At 42.6% G+C, this 23,564-nt stretch overlaps 1 protein-coding gene across 2 annotated transcripts in view; it reads left to right on the forward strand.

The window, feature by feature from the left end:
- ADGRG2 (adhesion G protein-coupled receptor G2) overlaps window positions 1-23,564 on the forward strand; it is a 231,688-nt gene that overhangs the window by 172,294 nt on the left and 35,830 nt on the right. For both annotated transcript variants that reach the window (XM_073565881.1, XM_073565882.1), the window contains 7 exons: window positions 362-518; window positions 1,076-1,219; window positions 7,272-7,397; window positions 9,366-9,405; window positions 14,473-14,576; window positions 17,383-17,507; window positions 20,342-20,613. In XM_073565881.1, the coding sequence (XP_073421982.1) occupies window positions 362-518; window positions 1,076-1,219; window positions 7,272-7,397; window positions 9,366-9,405; window positions 14,473-14,576; window positions 17,383-17,507; window positions 20,342-20,613 (968 nt within the window). The remainder of the gene's footprint in view (window positions 1-361; window positions 519-1,075; window positions 1,220-7,271; window positions 7,398-9,365; window positions 9,406-14,472; window positions 14,577-17,382; window positions 17,508-20,341; window positions 20,614-23,564) is intronic.

The following is a 23,564-nucleotide window of genomic DNA, read 5'->3' on the forward strand; positions in this document are numbered from 1 at the left end:
AGTAATGGCAGATCCCTCTAACATTATGAGCTTTCTGAGATGTAGTTCTCGTTATTGGTCTCCAGTAATGATGAGCGAACATGCTGGAATAAGACGTTATCCGAGTATGCTCATGTGCTAACCGAATGACTTCGGTGTGCCTAACAAACAGGCAATCCCTACTTGTGATGCAGTTGTCGATCAGCCGCGAGACATGCAGCCACGGGGACTCAAACATATTTTTCGGGCACGCCGAAGACACTCAGCACACGAGCATGCTCAGAAAACACCTTATCCGAGCACGTTCACTCATCACTAGTTTCTAGCATATGTAGATCTGTGTCCAAAATGGATTGCCTAAATGTGTCTTTTCTATTTATAGGTTAATTAAAATAGTGGATAAAATTGGTTTACAGTTGACTTTCCCTGGAAATTCCATAAATGTGACCTCTCAGTCCTTGGCACTGGCAGTGAGTAAAGTCAACGACAGTTCTTTCACAGCAACATCTTTCAGTGTCAGCTCCTCATCTGGCCTACAGGTAGGATACGTGTCAATACATTGCAACAGTTGCATTGCTTAACAAAAAATGTAAACATATTAATAACAGTAGTGTTATTAAAAATATCCATAACGATCTCCAGGTCTATGTACCCAATGTTGCAAGCCCTCAGCAATCTTATATGAATTTTTCAACACAGTGTGCTACTTTTAGTAGTGAGAGAGAAATAAGAAGCCACTGCAGTGCAAACACACACCTCTAAATAAATCTCCAGCAGTATGTGCTGCAGAAAATCAATTGCTGTGGTAGATTTGCACTATAATTTACAGAAATTTCTGTTGTAAATTACAGTGACTTTGCCAGGGCACAATTGATCACTCATCCTTTCACTAAGCTCAGCAAATTTATACAAAAACTGAGTGGCGAAAAAACAAAAAAAGTTGGAAATTGTTATACAATGTAGTGTGCGCAATAATTTATGACTTTTTATACCAGGAATGATAAATACCCTCATATTTAATTGTTTATTGTTACTGGCATTGATTTGTAGATCGATACTATTTGTATTACTGTCATTTTATTCTTTTTATGGAAAGGTATCTTTGGGTTCCCAAGCTTCAGCAAACAGTGGTGCATCCATTCTTCTTCCTGCTTCATTAATTAATAACATGTCTCCTGGTGAAAAAATGGACGCCTCCAGAGTACAGTTCAACTATTATGCAGATACGTCATTTTTCATGGTATAACTTATAACTTCTATTAATGATAGCATGACTTTGTGGCATTGAATAATAAGTGCTGTCTGTGAGATCTCATTTAGAGGGGTGGTCTGAAATTAATATTGATTTAATCTTAAATGTCTATTTATTGTAATAATGTTATCACTTTTCTAATATACTTTGATTAAAAAATACCTGCCGTTCCCTCTCTAATATATCTTCTTTTATGTATTTATATATTTTGTACTACTTCCAGTTTGATGACATTTTGTTTGAGAATTCCCATTTTATTATTATTATTATTATTATTATTATTATTATTATTATTATTTCATTTATTCCATGGCGCTTTACATATTAAAATGGGTATGCATAATAAAAAACAAGTATAGTAATCTGGTACAGGAGGAGAGAGGACCCTGCTCGCGAGGGCTCACAATCTACAAGAGATGAGTGAGAATACAGTAGGTGAGGGTAGAGCTGGTCATGCAGGGGTTTGGTTGTTACTGCAGGTTGTAGGCTTGTCGTAAGAGGTAGGTGTTAAGGTTCCTTTTGAAGGTTTCCACAGTAGGCGAGACTATGATATGTTGGAGTAGAGAGTTCCAGAGTAGGGGGATGCACAGGAGAAATCTTGTATGCAATTGTGGGAAAAAGAGATAAGAAGGGAGTAAAGAAGATCTTGTGAGGATCGGAGGTTGCGTGCAGGTAACTACTGGGAGACTAGGTCACAGATATATGGAGGAGACAAGTTGTAAATGGTTAGGATTTTGAACTGTAGTCTCCGGGTAATGGGGAGTCAGTGAAAGGATTGACAGAGGGGAGAGACTGGGGAATAGCGGGGATATAAGTGGATTAGTTGGGCAGCAGAGTTTAGAATATGTTGGAGGGGTGCGAGAGTGTTAGATGGGAGCCCACAGAGTAGGAGGTTGCAGTAGTCAAGGCGGGAGATGATGAGTGTATGCTCTAGGGTTTTTTCTTGGCTGAGGAATGTACAGATCCGGGAAATATTTTTGAGTTGAAGTCGGCAGAAAGTGGAAAGACATGGATATGTGGTTTGAAGGAAAGATCACAGTCAAGGATTACCCCAAGTCAGCGAGCTTGTGGGACTGGGGAGAGTGAGCAGCCATTTACTTTAATGGATAGGTCCGTTGAGGGGATCGAGTGAGATGGGGAAAGATGATGAATTCTGTTTTGTCCATATTAAGTTTTAGAAATCTAGCGGAGAAGAAGCATAGAATAGCGGACAGACATTGTGGGATTCTTTTTTAGTAAGTAGGTGATATGTGGTCCAAAGAGGTAAATGGAGAAGAGCAGGGGCCCTAGGACTGAATCTTGCGGGACTCCAACAGATAGGGGGCAAACTGAGGAGGTGGTGTGTGAGTGGGAGATGCTGAATGTCCTGTCTGTTAGGTATGATGAGATCCAAGATAGGGCCAAGTCTGTGATGCCAAAACATGAGAGGGTCTGTAGCAATAGGGAATGGTCCACTGTGTAAAAAGCAGAGGACAGGTCCAGGAGGAGAAAGACAGAGTAGGGTCACTTGGCTTTGGTGGTTTGTAGGTCATTGGTGACTTTGGTCAGGTCAGTTTCAGTGGAGTGATGCTATCGGAAGCCCGACTGTAATAAAAATTTCATCCGATCCCTCTCACCCGGGACACTCCTCATTCCAACTACTCCCTTCAGGACGTCGCTTCAGAGTCCCCAAATGCAGTACCAACCGCCATATGAACAGCTTCTATCCACTCTCTGTTCAACAATTAAATCGTCATGTGTAGACTATATACTGTATCTGTCTTGTTAGATGTTACTTGTTGTATCTGTTGTTATATATTATGTTGCCTCTTTGCCACAAAGAATTCCTTGTATATATGTAATATGTACTTGGCGATAATAAATTTGATTGATTGATTTTTGTAAGTGGAGAGGTGGGAGGACAGTTCGAAATAAACGTGTTGTTCGAGTAGTTTTGAGGCATAGGGGAGAAGTGATATGGAGCAACAGCTAGATATGGAGGATGGGTCAAGAGAGGGCATTTTGAGGATGGGTGTGATTGAGACATGTTTGAAGCATGAGGGGAAAACATCAGTTGTTAGTGATAGGTTGAAGAGATGGGTTAGGGTTGGGATGAAGACTATTGTGAGGTTTGGGATGAAGTGGGAAGGGATCGGGTTAAGTGCACAGGTGGTGAGATGTGATCTTGAGAGTAGAGTGGAAAGTTGATCTCTAATGGTGGAAAAGTTGTTTTGGAGGAGGAGGGCTGAGTAGTTAGGAAGAGGTGTTGTAGGCCTAAGCTTTCTCTGATGTTATTAATCTTCTGCTTGAAGAATGAGGCAAAGTCTTCAGCTGAGCTGAGTGGAGAGGGAGGAGGTGCTGGGGGACAATGGAGAGAATTGAAAGTGTTGAATAGCTGTTTAAAGTTGTGAGACAGGGAGGATATGAGAGATGAGAAGTAGGTTTGTTTTGCTGTAGCGAGTCTGGCCTTGAAATTAGTGAGGACTGTTTGAATGCGATGAAGTGCTCGTTGGAGTGGGATATTTTCTATCTCCACTCAGCAACCATGGAAGCCCGCCTCAGTTCTTTGGTCAGGCTGGTGTGCCAGGTTTGTCTGTTGATTTTGCAAGCTTTGTTATGAGTGAGAGGGGCGACCGATTCAAGAGCTACTGTGGTGTTATATAAAGTGGCAGCAGCGTCCACATTGTGTAAGGAACTTATGTCTGAAGAGGGAGAATGGATTCAGAGAGTGAGTGTAGATCAAGGTGTTTGAGATTTCTGCAAGGGTGTGTAAGTTTGTGGAGTTGGGATTGTGAACCTAGAGAGGAGAGGTAAGAGAAGGTATGTAGATTGTGGTCAGAAAGAGGGATAGGTGAGTTAGGTTAGATAGGGAGCAGAGGCAGGTGAAGATGAGGTCCATTGAGCGAGGCCAAAGGAGGAAGTGAGAAATAGATGTTTGTGACAGCTGAGAGGGAAGTGTCAATGGGGATGTTGAAGTCACCCATGATGATGGTGGGGATGTCAGCAGAGCGGAAGTGAAGTAGCCAGGTGGTGAAGTGGTCGAAGAAGGTGGTGGCTGGCCATGGGTGGCAGTAAATAACAACGATTTGGAGGTTGGAGGATCGCGTAGATGTGCACAGAGGGCACCTCAAAGGAAGGGAAGAAAACGGTGACAGTGGAATTTGGGTGAAGGAAGAGTTTCTCTGACAGGAGAAAACCAAAAGCTCTGCCATGCTTGCTGGGGTGTGTGGGAAAGGTGAAATCCACCATACGAAAGTGCAGCTGGAGAGACTGTGACAGAGGGGGTGAGCCAGGTTTCAGTGATGGCGAGGAAGGATAGTTTGTTAGTAATAAAAAGAAGATCACAGATGTAGGAAAGTTTGTTGCCGACAGCGAGAGTTCCGTAGGGTTCCTCTTAGGCTGGTTTCACACTTGCGTTGGGCAGAGCAGCGGAGGGCTGCAGACATCCTACGTTAAGCCCCGCCCATTGCCGCACCTCTTCCATTCAGCTCCGCCTACTTCGGCATGCAACCTGCGTACCTATCTTTAACATTGGGTATGCAGGCCATGCGAATGTATGCGGATGCCTCCGCATGCATCGTTTTGACGCTGCGCCGACCGCAACAAAATGCAACATGTTGCGTTCGGCGCAGCGTTAAAACAACGAATGCAGAGGCATCCGCATACATTCGCATGGCCTGCGCATCCAGTGTTAAAGATAGGTAAGCAGGACGCATGCTGACGTAGGCAGAGCTGAATGGAAGAGGTGCGGCAGTTGGCGGGGCTTAACGGAGGATGTACGCAGCCGTCCACAGCTCAGCCCAATGCAAGTGTGAAACCAGCCTTAGTTGGACTGGGGTAGCGGGGGCTGGGTGAATGGGAATAAGGTTAGAGAGGTTATAGAAAGTTTTGATAAATCGTGGAATGGAGGTAGAAATGATTGTGGGGATGTGGTGAGGAGGACCAGGATTTGGAGAACTATCACTGGCAGAGAGGAGAAGCAAAGAAAGTGTTAGCAGGTGGGAGCAGGAGATGGCATGAGGGGGCTGTCTGTGTTTGAAGAAAGAGGATTGTATTTTGAGGAACAGATCTGAGGAGGTGAGATGGATGGGGAGGATAGAGGGAGAAATGGCCAGTTCCTTACTATGTGTATGGATTAGGGTGGTTGATAGAAAGTGAGGGATTATAGGGGTGAGAGTGAAAACAAATAGAGACATTGTTTACTGTGACTAAGTATCCAGTTTCCTTCTGGTTTAATTCTCAATTAATTCATAGCTCCACACCTCTGTGTTGCAATTGAATGGTGCACTGGGCAGACTGATGTCATTGCAGACGTATTGTTTGCAATATATTTGCTAAAAAATGCATTCAGGTGTGAAACAGGGGAGTGGTCTTGCGCATCTTGGTCAGATAATTAAGACTGAGCCAGATGCAGGATGATCAAGGCAGAGTAAACAAGGAGGTCATAAATAACACTGGAGGTATAGCATAGGTTAGTTGAAAAACATACCAAGTAGCAGAGGTAGGGAAAATCATTGTGGAAAGCTGGATGACATACCAAGTGGTTGCAAGTAGCAGAGGTGGGGAATATCAATGTGGAAAGCTGAATGACGTACCAAGTGGTTGAAAGTAACAGAGGTAGGGAAAATCAGAGTGGAAAGCTGGATGACGTACCTGTTGGAAGAATAGATAAATAGACATGCTGATTAGAGTGCGATGGTGGCAGATGGCAGGGTACAGTCTGTATACATCATATTAAATTCTGGATTAATTCATAGCTCTACACTTTTATGTTGCACTTGTATGGTGTACACTGCAGACTACCATAGCAGAGGCTGTGGTCAATGCCTCTGCCCCAAGCTGCATCAAATCGTTGTCAGTACCTGGTCTACTGAGCATGCATTGGTTGTCAATTCCAATATATATGCTCAGTACGAGCTTTCTTGTCATTTCGCAGTATTCTTTTCAATGCACAGTGACAGTGCGCTCCCTTGCCATCTCTAATAAGAAGTGACCAGTCAGCAAGAGAGCAATCATTGTGAGGAGAAAATGTGGCAAGCAAGGAGAAAGAGTGACCAGAGCTGCGCTTGAGAAATTGCTGGAGGGGGTGGGCTTGACCCCTGCTCGCCGCATTCTCTCCTTACCATCCACAAAGACAGTGCTCTCTCTTGCCTTCTCATCACTTTTCGCAGTTGCAATATGGGCTCAGAAATGCAGTTGTTGTACGCTAATGTGAAAACTACCTATGTTAAAATAGACTAAGGAAGAGTCTGTATCCTGTTATTGTTGCCTCTGACAGCTACCTAACAGGTCAGAGCTGTGACTGTTAAGGTACTGTCACACTTAGAGATGCACCAGCGATCCCGACCAGCGATATGACGCGGTCAGGATCGCTGGTGCATCGCTAAGTGGTCGCTAGTGAGCTGCCACACAGGCAGATCTCACCAGCGACATCGCAGGGGTCGGGGGTCGCTACTTACCTGTCACACTAGGCGATCCTGACGTCCTCCCGCCCGGCTCCACGCTCGTCGCTCGGCTCTCCACAGGAAGCGCCGCAGGAAGCTGACGACGAGAAACGGTCCAGGCCGTTTTCGCGCGATCAGCGATAACCAGCGGGGGAGCGGGTCGTAGGTAAGTATCACACAGCGATATCGCTAGCAATATCGCTATAGCGTCACAAGTTATAGCGATATTGCTAGCGATATCGCTTAGTGTGACAGGCCCTTTAAATTCACTTCTATTTTCAAACTTAATGTTGTGCAGAGTGATGTGCATAAAGCTTTAAAGATAACATTCATAGGAAATGTGTGCAGCAGTATAAAGCAGCCAGCAGTGGTGCTGTTAAGATGTAAGTTAGCAAAACAACACCTCCTGACTTCATGTAACCACCACCTGGAATCTGTTATTGCAGCCAGTCTAATGTTCAGTCATAGTAATTTTCTTCATATATTTCCAGCAAACCACTTGAATATACCTCACAAGTCACAGGCTGTTGTTATTTCAAAACATTTTCCTTTCATGGCAAGTTGTTTTAAGGGAATATTCAGTATATGTTTTAATACTTTTTCTTCTTATATATCAGGATTCATCCCTCAAAAATCAAAAATTAGTGAGTAACGTGATATCATCAAGTGTTGCAAACCTCTCGGTTACTAATTTAAATGAAAATATTACTGTGGCATTAAAGACTTCAGTAAAGAATAGCTCAGTAAGTATGTTATTATCGGTGTACCACGGCTATACCATGGTTTATATGTGCATTCTTGTCAAATGCTGACACATTTGCCCCTGCTGAAATCTATTTGATTTTTCTATGGTCAAGCTTCAAAAGTTATAATATCAGAAATATTGCTGACAGTCCCAGTATGACTGTTTACTGGTGATGACTATAAGCAATCTTAATGAGGTTGTCCATTTTTGGATAACCATTACTTTAAAGGGTGTTCCCTAATTGCTTTAATTAGTTAGACAACATGAATATAAACATGCATGCAATTGGTTTTCTTGTAATATCTGCATAATCCTGCAGTGAAAGCTTTTATCGTTCATAGTGTAAAGCTGTCTTCCATGGAGCTCGGCCTCCAGACCCTGGATGAGAGTGTGCACCAGTTACATTCCATTAAAGGGTTAAGTCCTAACATCCAGTCACCTTTCTGCAGCCCATTGAATTCTTTACAGCAGTTAACTGCTTATCCCTTTCTCATCTTCTGAAGAGATACAATTATAATATATGAGTTAAATAAATAAATAAATCACCAGTCTGCAGCTTTCACAGCAGGTCTAATAATCTCAGCTCTCTGCTATATCTATCCTGATTTGTGTGTTTTTTTCAAATCCCTGTTATCTCTATGTGTAGATAAAGTGATAGCGGTGTAGACCCCAGAACAAACCACTGATGGCTGAATGTGTTTTACAGCAGATCTTATACAGAGCTCTGTTAATGTTACCAGCTCTGTTAATGTTATCGTTCTACTATTCACCAAAATGATCCCTCAAGGAGGAGAGCTTGACCTGCTATACACTAGGAAGAAAGAAAATTAAGCAGACTGCATTGCTCTGAACTGCTCAAGAGACAACTTGAGAAAATCCCTTTAATGCCCCATTATAAAATATATACAGTATACTGTATAATCATCTCCTACAGCGGTGCTGGGACGGCACCAATGCGGGAGGTGAGCGTAAGCTTTTTTTATTTTATTCTGAGGACTTGGGCATTTACAAATGGGGTTGTCCAATTAGAGGACAGCACCTTTACACAAAAATGTGTCTTGTCATCTTATTCTGCCAAGCTTATTAAAAATAACTATTTTTATTATGTCATTAAAGGAAATAAAAATACCGTATTTTTCGGATTATAAGACACAATTTTTCACCCCCAAATTTGGGGTGAAAATGGGAGTGTGTCTTATAATGCGGATATACCTTACCGGCCGCGGTGGAGCAGGGTCTGAAGGTCGCTGCTGGAGGAGGAACGAGTGGTGTGTTGCTGAAGTTCACAGGCTGGGATGAAGGGGTGTTACGATGTGCGCCACTGCGGGTGAAAATGGCTGCAGTGCTCTGTGGTGCGTGTGGGAGGGGGGCTCCGCCGACATTTTGTGAAAGCCCGGAACCCCCCGCATATCCATTACTGCGATGCAGTGGCCACCGGGAAAATGGCCAACGGGGCGGCAAATGCTCTTATTGAGATCATGGCAACTAGATCTCGGTAGACGAGATCTCAGCACCCGAGATTTCAATCTGAGCATGCGCCACCCCGGCGTCCGTTTTCCCGGAGGCCACCACATCTCAGTAATGGATATGTGGGGGCTCCGGGCTTTCACAACATGCCACCAGAGCCCCCCTCCCCCACGCACCACAGAGCACCGCAGCCATTTTCACCCGCAGCGGCACACATCAGAAATCAGAACACCCCCTCTTCCCAGCCTGCGGCCTGCAGCATCGCGCCACTCTTGCCTCCTCCAGCAGCGACCCTGGGACCCCGCTTCACCACAACCACCACCCCCAGTAAGCAATAAGACGCATGGATTATAAGAGGCAGCACCATTTTATTTAAAAAAAAAAAAAATTCTTATTTTTCTATCCAAAATTTCGGGTGCATCTTATAATCCTGTGCATCTTATAATCTGCAAAATACAGTATTCTATATTAACGTCACATTATATTTATGTTTCTGCAGGATGAAGTGGATTGTGTGTTTTGGGACTTTAATAAAAGCAGTAAGTATGCAGCATTGAAAAATGTATAAAATATATAAAGTTACATTGGTACTAAATATGTATATATAAATAAATAAATATATATATATATATATACACAGTACAGACCAAAAGTTTGGACACACCTCATTCAAAGAGTTTTTTCTTTATTTTCATGACTCTGAAAATTGTAGATTCACTCTGAAGGCATCAAAACTATGAATTAACACTTGTTGAATTATATAATTAGCAAAAAAAGTGTGAAAAAACTGAAAATATGTCTTATATTCTAGGTTCTTCAAAGTAGCCACCTTTTGCTTTCATTACTGCTTTGCACACTCTTGGCATTCTCTTGATGAGCTTCAAGAGGTATCACCAGAAATGGTCTTCCAACAGTCTTGAAGGAGTTCCCAGAGATACTTAGCACTTGTTGGCCCTTTTGCCTTCACTCTGCGGTCCAGTTCACCCCAAACCATCTCGATTGGGTTCAGGTCTGGTGACTGTGGAGGCCACGTCAACTGGCGTAGCACCCCATCACTCTCCCTCTTGGTCAAATAGCCCTTACACAGCCTGGAGGTGTGTTTGGGGTCATTGTCCTGTTGAAAAATAAATTATGGTCCAACTAAATGCAAACCGGATGGAAAAGCATGCCGCTGCAAGATGCTGTGGTAGCCATGCTGGTTCAGTATGCCTTCAATTTTGAATAAATCCCCATCAGTGTCACCAGCAAAGCACCCCCACACCATCACACCTCCTCCTCCATGCTTCATGGTGGGAACCAGGCATGTAGAGTCCATCTGTTCACCTTTTCTGCGTCGCACAAAGACACGGTGGTTGGAACCAAAGATCTCAAATTTGGACTCCTGAGACCAAAGCACAGATTTCCACTGGTCTAATGTCCATTCCTTGTGATCTTTAGCCCAAACAAGTCTCTTCTACTTGTTGCCTGTCCTTAGCAGTGGTTTCCTAGCAGCTATTTTACCATGAAGGTCTGCTGCACAAAGTCTCCTCTTAACAGTTGTTGTAGAGATGTGTCTGCTGCTAGAACTCTGTGTGGCATTGACCTGGTCTCTAATCTGAGCTGCTGTTAACCTGCGATTTCTGAGGCTGGTGACTCGGATGAACTTATCCTCCGCTGGTGACTCGGAAAACTTATCCTCCGCAGCAGAGGTGACTCTTGGTCTTCCTTTCCTGGGGCGGTCCTCATGTGAGCCAGTTTCTTTGTAGCGCCTGATGGTTTTTGCTACTGCACTTGGGGACACTTTCAAAGTTTTCCCAATTTTTCAGACTGACTGACCTTCATTTCTTAAAGTAATGATGGCCACTCGTTTTTCTTTACTTAGCTGCTTTTTTCTTGCCATAATACAAATTCTAACAGTCTATTCAGTAGGACTATCACCTGTGTATCCACCAGACTTCTGCACAACACAACTGATGGTCCCAACCCCATTTAAAAGGCAAGAAATCCCACTTATTAAACCTGACAGGGCACATCTGTGAAGTGAAAACCATTTCCGGTGACTACCTCTTGAAGCTCATCAAGAGAATGCCAAGAGTGTGCAAAGCAGTAATCAAAGCAAAAGGTGGCTACTTTGAAGAACCTAGAATATAAGACATACAGTATTTTCAGTTGTTTCACACTTTTTTGTTAATTATATAATTCCGCATGTGTATATTCATAGTTTTGATGCCTTCAGAGTGAATCTACAATTTTCATAGTCATGAAAATAAAGAAAACTCTTTGAATGAGAAGGTGTGTCCAAACCTTTGGTCTGTACTGTACATATATATATATATATATACAAGTGAATATGGTAATGATCATTACTACTGCATATATTCTTGATACTCTTACAAATGATATCATCATGAAATTTTTTAGTGATGCAAAAGTATATGCTTTTATATAATGCAAATTTAGCTTCTTTGTCATTAGTTAATTGAGTTGTCCCATTATTAAATATCACAACAACTCTTTAGGCCTATTTCTCATTTACATGCTGTTAAAGGAGATCCGGTGAAGAGTTATGGAAAGTACCTACAGTGGGTACAGAAAGTATTCAATTCAGACCCCTTTAAATTTTTCACTCTTTGTTTCATTGCATCCATTTGGTAATTTTTTTCTCAATAATGTACACTCTGCACTCCATCTTGACTGAAAAAAAAACAGAAATGTAGAAATGTTTGCAAATTTATTAAAAAACAAAAACTGAAATATCTTATGGTCATAAGTATTCAGCCCCTTTGCTCAGACACTCATATTTAAGTCACATGCTGTCTATTTCCTTGTGATCCTCCTTGAGATGGTTCTACTCTTTCATTGGTGTCCAGCTGTGTTTAATTAAACTGATAGGACTTGATTTGGAAAGGCACACACCTGTCTATATAAGACCTCACAGGGCATGTCAGACCAAATGAGAATCATGAGGTCAAAGGAACTGGCCAAGGAGCTCAGAGACAGAATTGTGGCAAGGCACAGATCTGGCCAAGGTTACAATAGAATTTCTGCAGTACTCAAGGTTCCTAAGAGCACAGTGGCCTCCATAATCCTTAAATGAAAGAAGTTTGGGACCACCAGAAGTCTTCCTAGACCTGGCTGTCCAGCCAAACTGAGCAATCGTGGGAGAAGAACCTTGGTGAGAGAGGTAAAGAAGGACCCCAAGATCACTATGGCTGATCCCCACAGATGCAGTAGGGAGATGGGAGAAAGTTCCACAAAGTCAGCTATCACTGCAGCCCTCCACCAGTCGGGCCTTTATGGCAGAGTGGCCTGACGGAAACCTGTCATCAGTGCAAGACATATGAAAGCCCGCATAGAGTTTGCTAAAAAACACATGAAGGACTCCCAGACTATGAGAAATAAGATTCTCTGGTCTGATGAGATGAAGATAGAACTTTTTGATGATAATTCTAAGTGGTATGTGTGGAGAAAACCAGGCACTGCTCATCACCTGCCCAATACAATCCCAACAGTGAAACATGGTGGTGGCAGCATCATGCCATGGGGGTGTTTTTCAGCTGCAGGGACAGGATAGCTGGTTGCAATTGAAGGAAACATGAATGCAGCCAAGTACAGAGATATCCTGGATAAAAACCTCTTCCAGAATGCTCTGGACCTCAGACTTGGCAGAAGGTTCACCTTCCAACAAGACAATGACCATAAGCACACAGCTAAAATAACAAAGGAGTGGCTTCAGAACAACTCTGTGACCATTCTTGACTGGCCCAGCCAGAGCCCTGACCTAAACCCAAATGAGCATCTCTGGAGAGACCTGAAAATGGCTGTCCACCAACGTTCACCATCCAACATGAAGGAACTGGAGAGGATCTGCAAGGAAGAATGGCAGAGGATCCCGAAATCCAGGTGTGAAAACCTAGTTGCATCATTCCCAAGAAGACTCATGGCTGTACTAGCTCAAAAGGATGCTTCTACTCAATACTGAGCAAAGGGTCTGAATACTTATGACTATGTGATATTTCAGTTTTTCTTTATTAATAAATTTGTTAAAATTTCTACATTTCTGTTTTTTTTTCAGTCAAGATGGGATGCAGAGTGTACATTAATGAGAAAATAATGAACTTTTTTGAATTTACCAAATGGCTGCAATGAAACAAAGAGTGAAACATTTAAAGGAGTCTGAATACTTTCCGTACCCACTGTACAAAGCATGGTGCCACCTGGTGTTCAAAGGGTATAACAGTGTGGCCTAAATTTGCCCAGTCACTGTCCTCTCAGCCTCGTCTCTGCATAGTGATCCACTGCACAGCAGCCGACCAGGATAGCAAGTAAGGCAAAGGCTCATGTGCAGTGAATGTGAATCACTATGCAGAGAACTGGCGGTGGGAAAATTGAATGAATATATGGGACGAGCATCATTCAGCCTAGTAGATGGATGTGTTCATTACTACACTGTTTGGACACTTGAAGGTGCCAAAATGTGTAAGCAAATTTTTGTACTGAGCGTTTTTTAAGGAAGCATATGGTGATCGGTAGGTGTGATAATTTACTCCCCATCATCTCTGGCTTCCAGCACCACTATAGTCCTGTTGCTTGGATCACATTGGGGTTTGTGTGAACCGAAAGTAATTTTCTCAAAGTAAGTCTATGGAGCCTTGTTCTAAGACTGTATAGAGTTACACTGAGAAAGTAGCACCACCCTGTCCAACAGTCCCCATGTGAGGGGGCAAGGAAGAGGAGTGCAAACGTGACCTAGAATAGGACCTTAGCGGTGCTGGAAACCCGGGGAAGGCGGTGATCGGTGATCACATTAATGCACTTGCACTACATTATATAGTTAGAAAGGAGTAGGGAAAAAAACATTGTTGGGAGATAGTGCTTCTTGATCAGCATGTAAATTGCAAATATTTTAGATTTTAAGTTACCAAGAGTAGAATAAGTCACAGAGTTTAGGTAATGTTCCCTCGATTAGTATTTGAGTTTTTGATGTTGCAGAATTTCTAATGCAAGCCTGCACAGCTCTCCAGTTCTCAAAATGGTTAGTGATGGACAGGTCTGGGCACATGCTCCTCCATCAGACGTCTAAAGCTGGATTATGCACAGGTCTGGTCACATGCTCCTCCATCAGACATTTAAAGCTGGATTATGGACAGGTCTGACCACGTGCTCCTCCATCAGATGTCCAAAGCTGGGGGATGGACAGGTCTGGTCACATGCTCCTTCACCAACAGTCATTTTGAGAATAGGAAGGCTGTGCAATTTGTGAGGAAGAAGTACAGGTGGAAAATCTTTACCACTTATGTATTAGTAAGTGTCACAAAATCTTGTTTCCAACACATGTTACAGTTAATTGGACAAGCCTTTTAATCAGTGTATGACAGTTTTACTATCAGTTGCTGAAAAGCATATTCTTAGGGATGACAACAAATATGATGACGCTTCTCTAATTTCTGACTTTTTGATTTTTTTTTTCATTTGTGTCGAAATCTACTTTACCTTGTACCAATCTTGAGTTACGCGTTTTATTATCATTACTAATTTCTTAACACTTTTATATACAACTTGATATGAAATATTTACTTTGATCCTCATGCTGCCAATTAAAGTAATTAATTATCTTTGCTCAACAGATGGAATTGGCGGCTGGTCATCATATGGCTGCATAGTTGCTAACACAACACAAAGTGAAACAGTCTGTGAATGTAATCATCTAACCAGTTTTGCAATATTGTTGGTAAGAGGTGACATTATTACTAATCTGACTGTACATAAAATCTGTGAGCAAGAGAAAGGCCTGGCTGATGCCCTGTCGGCCTTGATTGGACAACGTCAGAGTGTGAATGACCACTCTGCTAAGTGATAATACGGCGTTGTCAACTTATTCATAGTTTTTCCAGCAGGAATAACTTCAGAACAGAACAATGCAGAGTCAAATGATACGATCCCTCAGCATTGCTATTTATCTTGTGGCATCAAGCAAAAGCATAACAATGAGGCAGAGGCAGCTACTCCCGCTCACCTTATATGTGGGGCAGTGATAATAAGTTCAACTTGTGCGTAGCTTAAGGTCCCGACAGAAACAGATTGCCGTAGGAGTGGTAGTGGCACTAATTGGAAAACAGATTGCTTCTGTGGGACAAAAACTTTTAAAGGTCAGTCCTGGGGTTGTCCAGGATTTTTGAAAAATGGGCCAAGATCAGTAAATGTATTAAGATAATAAAATGAACAGTACTCACCTCCTTAGCTCTGCCACTCGCTCCAGTGGTCCCTGTCTGTCCTGTAGAGATGATGTCACATCCATTGTCCATGTGACTGGTGCACCCAATCAGTGGCTTCAATGTTGATCTTCATATGTACAGCACCCCTGTGGACAGTGATTGGCTGCAGTGGTCACATGGACATTACGACAACAATGCAAAACAGACAGGGACTAATGGAATGGCAGTGCCAGACGTTTGAAGACTCTTAAGTGAATATGTGGCGCCCCTGAGGGTTCAGTCGCCACAGAGGTACTGCACCTCCTCCTGAGGTGTGGTACCCCATTATCCAGGTAAAGTGGAGACATCTGACCACACTCCAACATTCGCATCCCACACGCACACCAGTAGTGTAGCAGAGCAACCTTTGTGGCTCCCTTCTTGGAACACAAAGAGTGCTGGGAGGTGGGTGGAGCTTAGACTGCACAAGAGAGCGGGAGAATATTAGGAAAAGGTAAGTCTGCGAGAGGAGATCCCCTGAGAGGGATGGAGTGAAGGAAGTGCTGCAGCAGACTCCTGTGACCTGGAGCTGCTGGCACAGGAAAGAGCCATAGAAAGCCTGATTCTTCAGAAGGAAGATAGTTTAGTACGGAACGTAAGGAGAAGAGAACTAAGGACTAGGGTCAGAGCAGAGCCCTTCCTCAAGTTTGAAGCACATGGCCGGGGTCCGGTCCCGAGGTTGTATGGATACTGATGTTCCTGCAGCAGAAACCGGTGGAATAGAAGTCGTCACCACTTTATTCCAATTTAAGACTTGGGGGCACAACAGCAACGTGGGTGAGCCAGGACATGATAGCAAGGAGTCCCCGACGCAGGCTACAGCTGTCTTGCCGTACAAGTAGAGTTCTATGTAACATCAAGAAGGAAGAACTTGAGTTTAATACGCAACTACAAGTACTTCAGATTAGGCGCTAGTGTGGAGACGTTCAGAGAAGGCACATGTTGGAGGAGTGCTGGAAAGGTGTACTTTGCCTTGCCTGGGAGTTGGCTGAGCCCCTGACCTGGAGGACACAGCACCGAAGCGGGCATCTGTGTGCATCAGACTGTGAGTAAAAGCCTTGGAACTACATGCCCTTGTGTCCTCCACTTATTCTTGCGCCTTACACCCGGCTCTGCTACATCTACTTCTTTACACCATCTCCCCACTTGTCAACCTCATCTACTCTGCCCTGGGACTACAGCTCCACCTGTGGGGAGTTTCAACATCATTGCTGCACCACACCATCTGTCCAGAGAAGCAACCCTGCAGCGCTGGTCAAACTGACCAGAAACCACAGGTGGCGTCACTAATCATCTCAACAACTTTATCCCCATCACTCTACCCCTTTTACATTGACCGCCTGAGGCCACGGACCGGGTCACCGCCACTGTGACATCTCCCATTGTAAACAACGGGCCCGACGTACGGTAATGCATTTAGAGGAAAGCATTTACAGGCGAAGGCATGGTGAAAGATCTTTCGAAAAAATATGGTCCGCCTGGATGGCGGTGATATGATTGCTAAGACTCTCAAGTATACCCGGCATAAGGAGTATTGGGGGAGGGGGGGATGGCTTTGATTGTATTACTACAAGATATGTGAATTGTTACATGTATATTGATATCCACTGTTTATTGTTTAAAATCTTTTGAAACCTAAATAAAAATAACTGGTTTAAAAAAAAAAAAAAAACAACGGGCCCGGCACCGAGTACCACACGGCCTCTGGAGGCGAGTCAAATATAGCTCATTTAAGGCTACACAGCATAAATTGCATTACAGCTTCATATTTAAAATAGAGTGAAATAGTTTTTATACCTACTGTATATATTCAACACCAGTTCCAAAAAAGTTGGGACGCTGTGTAAAATGTAAAGAAAACAACAATGTAATGCTCCGGAAATCTCTTATAGCAACAGTTAAAACCAGAAGTTTACATGCACTATATAGAAAGACACATCTGCATGTTTTTCTCAATATCTGACATGAAATCAGAATAAAGCTTTCCCGTTTTAGGTCAGTTAGGATTACCATAATTATTAATATTTGCCAAATGCCAGAATAATGAGAGATAGAGAATGTTTTAAGGCATTAGATAAAAGTGTTTTATGAAAATTACAGCAAGAAACCCAGTAAGGGGCAAACTATTGGAATTGGGGTCTGTTTCTGTATATTTTGTGTTGCCTTGGGATCAGGCAGCAAAAACCTGGTGATAAATTGACTTTAATAATGTGTGTTTCATTTTTATCGAATTTATTCAATAATTGTTTTGCTTATTTTAATTTAATCTTTACTGTCTTTTAGAATGTGTCACCCAACGAGCAACTGAGTCCAGAAGATCTGATGGTTTTGACCTTTATCACATATATTGGATGTGGTCTTTCTGCAATATTTCTCTCTGTGACACTCGTAACCTACATAGCGTTTGAGTATGTAACCATTTTATTATGTTTTACTTTAACTTGTCTTCCGATAATTCTGCCTTCACCAACCATATTCATCAGATCATTTCTGAGCATAATCTAATAACAGCACAATATACGCTGAGCTGTCCTACCATTGATATACTACTACCTAGGGCAGCACGGTGGCTCAGTGGGTCCTGGGTTCGAATCCCACCAAGGACAACATCTGCAAGGAGTTTGTATGTTCTCCCCGTGTTTGCGTGGGTTTCCTCCGGTTTCCTCCCACACTCCAAAGACATACTGATAGGGAATTTAGATTGTGAGCCCCATCGGGGACAGTGATGAAAATGTGTGCAAACTGTAAAGCGCTGCGGAATATGTTAGCGCTATATAAAAATATAAAGATTATTATTATTATTATTTACCTAGTTTTCTTAAAACCCATGAAAACAAAAAGGCTTGCTTATTAAATTGGCATCTTTGGAAGAACACAGTGCACCATCATACCAGGCTATCCCCTCTTCTGTGTTTGTTAATGGCACATACATTGAGTGTGCTAGTTTATGTCCCTCATAAATACTCCACCCCTTAAACTGAATTGCTCCCATTCTTCAGTATTAGTATGGGTTGTCCACTTTCAACATTTCTTACTTAGAGCAGTCTCTCCAAAATAACTTCATCACAGAATGTCCGGCTGTCATGATCTGCAGAGAATGACTATGCACTGTGCATAATAATTAGGCAATTAAGTATTTTGACCATATCATCATTTTTATGTATATTCAACTCCAAAGCTGTATAAACTTGAAGTCTTATTGGATGAAGCTATGGGCTGGCTTTTTTTTAAAGATGAGCTAGTTGGACCTCTTTTGGGTTGAAGATGGACTCAAAATCAACTCCTAAACCTACTGCCAGTATTAGAAGACACTTTCTTCGTACAGTGGTAGTCAGACTCCATTGATGGAAGGCTTATGACTGTTACTGAACAAATGGGGGACTATATTGTTCACCAATATATGTTTTGAAATGAAAGAAATGTATTTTTGCACATTTTGAGTTGTTTAGTTATTATTCTCATTTTAACAGATGAAAATAAACAATTGAGATGGGAAAATGTACATTTTTCATTTAGTTGCATAATAATTATGTACACTAATAGTCGCCCAATAATTCTACACACATAGATATTCTCCTAACAAAGACAAAATCTCACTTTTACTTTGTTAAATATTCAAGTTTCAGGTGTACAGTATTAACCTTTTGGATTCACCCACAGGACTGTAATTCAATAATAAAATTAATCGTCAAAATTACAAATTGCTTAATAATTGTGCACATAATGTAATTCCCCAAGAAACCAGTTGTATTCCTTTTCAGTTCCAGCAGAGGAAATAAGGCATTGCATTGTCTCCATCAGAATCAGAGGATTGTCCGTGAAGTGCACGTACCTGTCAACTCTTAGGCCACATTCACACATTCAGTATTTGGTCAGTATTTTACATCAATATCTGTAAGTCAAAACCAGGAGCGGAACAATCAGAGGACAAGTACTGTATTTTTCAGACCTCAAGACACATTTTTTTTCTTCCAAAAATTTTGAGGAAAATGGGGGGTGCGTCTTACAGTCCCGATGTACCTACTATGTATGGGGAGCTGGAGGAGCAGCAGCGGTGGAGCAGCGGGTCACAGGAGTCAGGAGCCGGCTGCTGCAGCTAACCCCTGTGCCCGCTGCTCAAGAGAAAAAGATAAATAAATATTCACTGGTCCCCTTTACTGGCGGGCACAGCAGCAGCAGCCCCCGGCTTCCTGCAGCGGCTGGGCAGTCATATGTCCCTGCTATTAGAGAATGAATATTCACTGTTCTCCCATCGTCGTGGACAGCAGTACATATTCATTCTCTTTAATAGCGGGCAGTGTTAGCTGCAGCCGCTGGCTTCCTGCAGCTGCGCGGTGATTCACTGCTCTCTTGTCCCATGGGAGTGGAGAGCAGTGAATACTCCTCTTTAATAGTGGGCACATGTGATCACCCAGCAGCTGCAGAAAGCCGGCGGCTGCGGCTAACAGTGTGCCTGCTATTAAAGTAAAATGAATATTCACTGGTCTCCATTTCTATAGTCTCAGGCGTGAGGAGCAGTGAGTATTCCAGCAGCTGTTTCAGGTGTTTCAGCAGCGCATGACATCATTGCCATGCACTGCTTATAAGCTAAAATCAGCTGCTCGCATCAGAACAGGACGCTGCAAGGGATCACAAGGAAGGTAAAGAAAATGGTTTATATTTTTTTTAATATTTTTCTGATGGGGGCCCTGCATACCAGGATGTGGATGGGGTCCCTGCATACTAGGATGGGGAGGGGGACCATGCATAAAAGGATAGGAATGAGGGTGCCATGCATTCTAGTATAGGGATGAGGGGGCTATGCATACCAGGATAGGGATGAGGAGCCATGCCAACTTTTTTAATTTAAAGTTTCTTTATAGAGTTTCTTTATAACATCAACCAAATATAAACTCTAAGCCAAGAAAGAAGCAGATAGAAGAAAGAGGAGAGAACAGTGGAGGAGTCACAAGGGTAGGAGGGCAGGGATGGTGGTGTTAATCAGACTAAGGGTCCTATGTTCAATGATCCTCAATATACAGTATGACCCACTCCTGGTTTTGGCTTACAAATACTGATGTAAAATACTGACCAAATACTGAACGTGTGAGCTTGGCCTTATAGGGAGTTGCCCTTTTTATTAATAGGGGGTTAACATTATTATTTTTAATCACATTTGCTTTAATAATTAGAATTATAAATAGCTAACTATGTCATGTAATTGAAGTATTAGTTATATTTATACTTTTTTTTTTTACTTTAGGAAAATACGGAGGGATTACCCTTCTAAAATTTTAATTCAACTTTGTGCTGCCCTGGTTTGCCTAAACCTGACATTCCTTCTAAATCCTTGGATTGCGCTGTACGATGACATTCCCGGACTCTGTATCTCCGTCGCTGCATTTCTGCATTATTTTGTATTGGTGTCTATTACCTGGATGGGCCTTGAAGCTTTCCACATGTATCTGTCTCTTGTGAAAGTCTTTAATACCTATGTACGAAAATACATCTTAAAGTTTTGCATTATTGGATGGGGTACGTATCATGTAGTCAGATTTTATAGTTGAGGCTACTTCGCCTGACCTGCCACTGAGTTACATGCCAATCAATAGGCCACAGCAGATCAATATGTGAAATTAGAAAATGTCACCATAAAAATTAGGTGAATTTCTGTTAGGGGAAAATTACTCTGAAGATACAGGACATAATGGAGCATGTCACAACATTTTTCTGTGGAATTTGGATGGAATTTAATAGAAAACAATTGCATGTCCTTCTTTTACTTATTTAAACATGGTGGATCTATCAGTATCTATAGATTGGTTTTACCTTTCAACATAATCATGCCGATAATGATAATCTATGCAAAGCAGGAGGTTTTAGTCTGTTATGAGTGTATTATGAGAATCTGTGAGCAGAGTGAAAAAAATATATAAAAAAATACATTTAAAGGGAATCTGTCAGCTGATTCCCGCTGTGCAAACCACGGGCAGCTTGAATCATAGCTTGGCTTCACTATTGCAGCCTGGTATGTTTCTCTCTGGAGCACTTCAGTGTTTCAGAGAAAACATAGTATAAAGATCTGTCTGGCTTCTCCACACATTGCTCCAGTTGATAAACAAGTCTCTTTCTCTGTACAACCATCCCAGAGACCTATCAGTCAACTAGAGGGGTGTGGAGAGAAGCTGGTCGAGTTTTCTCTGCCATCGTGCAGCCAGGTTCTGATTCATGCTGCTTGTGGTTTGGGTAGCATGAATCGACTGACTTGACCCCTTTTTTTTTTTTAAATCAGATAATATTTATTAAGATTCAGAATGAAAATGCACACAATTGTGCCCAAAAAGGAGCATAGACATATTTACAGACATTATAAAACCAATCCCCCATTTCCCTCCCTCCACCCCCCCCCTCCCTTAAATCCTCAATAGCCAATAATGAGACATTAGCATCCATTGCTTACACGTGTAAACAGCATCCCTCCGGAATCAGTTTCTCTCCACCCATGGTTTCCAAAGTGATTCAAAAGATTTCACACTTTTCCTTTTCTTATAAATATCCTTCTCCATTTTAACAACTACATCAGACTGTCTATAAAATTCCCCCAGAGTCGGCGGCTCTCCACTCAACCAATGTCTGGCAATCAATTTACGTGCAACATATAGTAATCTAGCTATGGCCAGTTTATGATGATTTTGAACTTGGATCTCCTCCACATACCCCAAAATGCATACCACAGGATCCCATGTGATTGTACATCCATACGATTTCCCAATTGCTACTCCCACCTACAACCAGTATGCATTCAGTCTCGTACATTGCCATAACATATGCAGAATCCCCGCTCCCTCAGACCGACACCTAGGACATTCAGAAGTCTGTCTCAACCCTGCCCTATAAAGCCTATCTGGAGTTCTATATACTCTGTGAAGTACATAATATTGTGAAAGTCTACCCGGCTCACTTAATGATAACTGAGGAATATATCCCATGATATCTTCCCATGTATCCTCCTCTATCCTTCCCACCTCTTCCTCCCATTTCTCTTTTGCTTTAATGGGAAATCTATTAAGAAAGGTATGCAGCAAATCCCTGTAAATATTTGAAACTACCCCCTTCGTTCCACCCTCCGCACATACGTAGTCCACCAGAATATCTCTACATATTTTCATATTAACCTTTTTACTCTGCGCCTGATAGGCATGTCTCAGCTGTCCATATTGAAACCTGCTGCTCTCCCGTAACCCATACCTCCCCCGCAGTATCTCAAAGGACAATAACCCCCGTTCGTCCTGTATCTGATCCACATATAGTATACCTAGTGATATCCAATTTTTAAATTCCCCCATTTTAACAAATTCAGGCAGTACTTCTTTGTTCCAAATTGGGGAGAGATTTGTTAATGCTCCCACTTCTCTTGTCCTTTTAATTGCCTCCCACACTCTGTGGATTAGCATCAAAGTAGGATAGGTCCCACCCAGCTTCCCAAAATTCCCTGCCTCCAGACCTTGAACCAATGGGTCCCTTCCCACCAACCAAACCATAATCCTTTGAACCGAACCCAATCCTTTCTCCTCTCTCCATCCTCTTAACTGCTGACCCTGTGCCGCCAAAAAATAAATCCAGGGATTCGGAAGAGCCAATCCCCCCCATCCTTAGGCCTCTGCATGAGTTCCAGCCTGATTCTCGGCTGTTTTTTCCCCCATACCAGGTCTCGAAATATAGAGTTAATGGTACGAAACCACCTTCTGGGCAGCCACACAGGGGAGTTATGTAATATATATAACAATTGAGGCATAAGAATCATTTTAGCCAGGTTTATCCTACCCACCACAGAGAGGCACAACCTACACCACGCCCCTACTTTCTTCCTAAATTTGTCCAGTAATGGGGACAGATTTAAATCAATATAACTCGAAAGAGGAAAGGCCACCTGAACTCCCAGATATTTGAACCGCTGAACCACCGGCAACCTACTACCCTCCAGTGTCGTCGGAATCTCCCCACCCCCCTCATCTACCAGCAAAATATTTGACTTTGCCCAATTGATCTCCAGACCCGAAACTTCACCAAATGCCCCAAGAATATTCATCACCCCCTCTAAGGCCTCTCCAGAATTTTCTAAAAATAATAGTATGTCATCTGCGTATAAGGCTATTTTCTCCTCTATCATACCATACCGAAACCCCTTAACCAAAGTCGAGTTCCTGATTGTCTGCGCCAGGGGCTCCACTGCCAACGCAAAAAGTAGCGGCGACAGCGGACACCCCTGCCTAGTCCCCCTATGTAAACCAAAACTTCCAGAAACCTCCCCATTAACGCTCACCCTAGCAGTCGGAGAAAAATACAACAACTTCACCCACGAGACAAAAATTGGTCCAAAACCAAAAGATCTCAACACTTCCCAAAGATAGCACCATTCAACACTATCAAATGCCTTACGCGCATCCAAGGAGACTACAATTCTATTCCCTTCATTATCCGACGGC

The sequence above is a fragment of the Dendrobates tinctorius genome, unplaced genomic scaffold (genome assembly GCF_039654945.1).
Source record: "Dendrobates tinctorius isolate UK_male_01 unplaced genomic scaffold, ASM3965494v1 ptg000016l, whole genome shotgun sequence".
Classification (NCBI taxonomy): domain Eukaryota; kingdom Metazoa; phylum Chordata; class Amphibia; order Anura; family Dendrobatidae; genus Dendrobates; species Dendrobates tinctorius.